At 31.5% G+C, this 642-nt stretch overlaps 1 protein-coding gene across 1 annotated transcript in view; it reads left to right on the top strand.

Annotated features, from left to right (window-relative positions):
* Positions 1-97, top strand: part of LOC107553555 (NADH dehydrogenase [ubiquinone] 1 alpha subcomplex subunit 11-like) — a 2,399-nt gene extending 2,302 nt beyond the window's left edge. Inside the window, exon 5 of the mRNA XM_016235824.1 lies at positions 1-97. Within this exon, the coding sequence (XP_016091310.1) occupies positions 1-18 (18 nt within the window). The 3' untranslated portion in view covers positions 19-97.
* Positions 98-642: the final 545 nt, after the last annotated feature.

The following is a 642-nucleotide window of genomic DNA, read 5'->3' as shown; positions in this document are numbered from 1 at the left end:
GGACCCCCAAAGCTGTGACCTGATATGTCCCCTAGTATTTGATGTTTATATTGTAAGTTGCTCAAATAAATGTATTACAATTAAAAATAAAATGATCTCTGGGTTTACTCATTGTGTTTGAAAGTTTGAGTGTTTTCTGATGAAGTCGCTGCACGACTTATTATTATAGATAAATACATGTAATAGATATTGGTCGATATGTTCAGTAGATTACAAAGCAGAAAAGTAATGATTGCCTCTCAACCTAATACTGCACCTGTAAACATGAAATGGTTTCAGAAAGTTCTGAACTTACCTGAAAGTCACTGAAATTTACAGTTTACCTTTTAAAATGTGTACAAAATATGTGTAGCTTACATGACTCGGGTAAATTACATACTAATAACTTTATTAAGCTTGATATTAAACTTGCAGTTAAGCTAGAAGCACAAAAAATGCAGTATGTTACTGAAAAGTTAGGTGGAATAGTATTAACCTAAAACATAAGTGGAATTAATCGACAAGAGTAATAACAGTAAAAGGCTATTTGCCAGATTAGTGGCATGATATTTCAATTAGTTGGATTTTACATATTTGCTGTTTCAGGTGTTGTTTAGTAATTGCTTTACTGATTCAATTTAGCTGAAAACCCTATAATCAAGT

This window comes from Sinocyclocheilus grahami, unplaced genomic scaffold (assembly GCF_001515645.1).
Source record: "Sinocyclocheilus grahami isolate Dianchi unplaced genomic scaffold, SAMN03320097.WGS_v1.1 scaffold474.1, whole genome shotgun sequence".
Taxonomy (NCBI): Eukaryota; Metazoa; Chordata; class Actinopteri; order Cypriniformes; family Cyprinidae; genus Sinocyclocheilus; species Sinocyclocheilus grahami.
Note: the sequence above shows the minus strand (reverse complement) of the source record. Positions and strands in the feature narration are given on the sequence as shown.